Below are 1638 nucleotides of genomic sequence, written 5' to 3' on the forward strand. Positions count from 1 at the left end.
GCCGAGGTGGAGTTGATGGCGTTGATGGCGGAGGTGGCCGACTGATCGGAGGGTGTGTTTCGAACCCGCGACACCAGGATGGACTTGCCTTCGACCACGTGTCGCTCGGCGTTGAGGGCCTTCTCTGCGCTAGATTCGCAGGCAAAGGTGAGGAAAGCGAAGCCACGGGAAATGCCCGTGCTCCGATCTCGCACCACTTTACAGTCGATAATGGGCCCGAAAGCCAAGAAATGGGCCAGTAGAGGCTTTTCGGTTAAGCTAGGAGGCAAAGACCCGATGAAGATTCGGCGCTCATGGGATACACCACAAACGGAATGGCCTTCATTTTCTGGCGGTTGTGGCGTGGGCCTCTTGGGGGCGGGAGGACCTTTCTCGGGCTCCTCCTCCCTCTCTTTGGGGTCAGGGGAGCTCAACACACCAGGGTCGGAATAAGTAGTAGTAGTAGGAGTAGGAGGAGGAGGAGAAGAAGACGAAGAAGAGGCAGTGGCCAGAGAACGCTTGCTCGCGCCAAGGGAGACTGAACCAAGACTGGAGTCTCCGAGCGGGTGGTGCAAAGTCCCTTGAGGCGTATCGGCTAACTCCACCTCGGCCACCTCGGCCACCTCCTTCTCCTTAGTGTAGTTGGCCGTGGACTCATAGAGATCGTTAAAAACAGGCACACCGCCCATGTCAGGGGGATTGAATCGCGAAGGTTCCGTCATCGGACCGGATCATTCCTTCATTCCTTCATTTCTTCATTCAGTGGCCGAGGGAAAGGATGTTGGATTTGGTCCGGTTTTGTGGTGTTGTTTTTCTCCAACATCTAGTTGACATGGAACGGAGAAAAACATCAAACGGACTTTTCGAGTCCGATTTTGGTAATCAAGTTGCGTGATTTATCAAGTTGGAGCATTGCGTTGCGGAATCATCACTGCCATCCTCAACACCATGATTCTTCCAAAGAAAATCACGGACATTTTTACCCTTGCGTTGCCGGCATCTATTTTTTGATTAGATAGGAATGGATTGAGCAGGGCTCTGTATCTAGAAGAGTACAAAAGTGAGATCAGCGCACCATAGCAATTTAATTCTAATTCCTTTCCAAAAAATTGAGTGCCTTGACGTGGACATTTTTTCGAAATTTTTGTAATAGTTAGTTTAAAAAGAATATACCCGACTCCAGAATAATCGAAACGTGTCATACGTTAGGAGAAGGGCCATCGAGACTAGCCGTAACACTACCCTTTAGGCACCCTTTAACGTACTTTCATTGTTTCAAATGCCAGTTGTTGAGCCGCTTTCTATATTTCTTTTTAAAAATACCTAGTTTGAATCTGGTGTTGCTGTGATTGCAGATAAGGATGCCTCAAGAGTAACTTAAGCCTTTGATCCAACCCTTAAAGCACAAACATTTACAAAAATGTGTTTGGCTTGGATCTGGGATCCATGTAAACTCAATGTTTTAGAACAAAATCAAAGTTTCAAAATTAACTGCAATGGTGCTCTGACCACACTATTGCACTCTCATAATACTAGGCATTATGATTGAGTGCAAAGAGAATTAAAGTATGTAAGACCAGTATTTAAATGAGAGAAATTGGCCAAATTGGAATTTATCTGAGATGTTTGTAAAACATTGAGTTTACATGGATCCCAGAT

At 46.6% G+C, this 1638-nt stretch overlaps 1 protein-coding gene across 1 annotated transcript in view; it reads right to left on the reverse strand.

Annotated features, from left to right (window-relative positions):
- LOC131889010 (uncharacterized) overlaps positions 1-1027 on the reverse strand; it is a 4798-nt gene extending 3771 nt beyond the window's left edge. The window contains exon 1 of the mRNA XM_059237993.1: positions 3-1027. Coding sequence (XP_059093976.1) covers positions 3-701 — 699 coding nt within the window. The 5' untranslated portion in view covers positions 702-1027. The remainder of the gene's footprint in view (positions 1-2) is intronic.
- Between the last annotated feature and the right edge of the window lie 611 nt (positions 1028-1638).

Source organism: Tigriopus californicus, chromosome 10, assembly GCF_007210705.1.
Source record: "Tigriopus californicus strain San Diego chromosome 10, Tcal_SD_v2.1, whole genome shotgun sequence".
NCBI classification, from domain to species: domain Eukaryota; kingdom Metazoa; phylum Arthropoda; class Copepoda; order Harpacticoida; family Harpacticidae; genus Tigriopus; species Tigriopus californicus.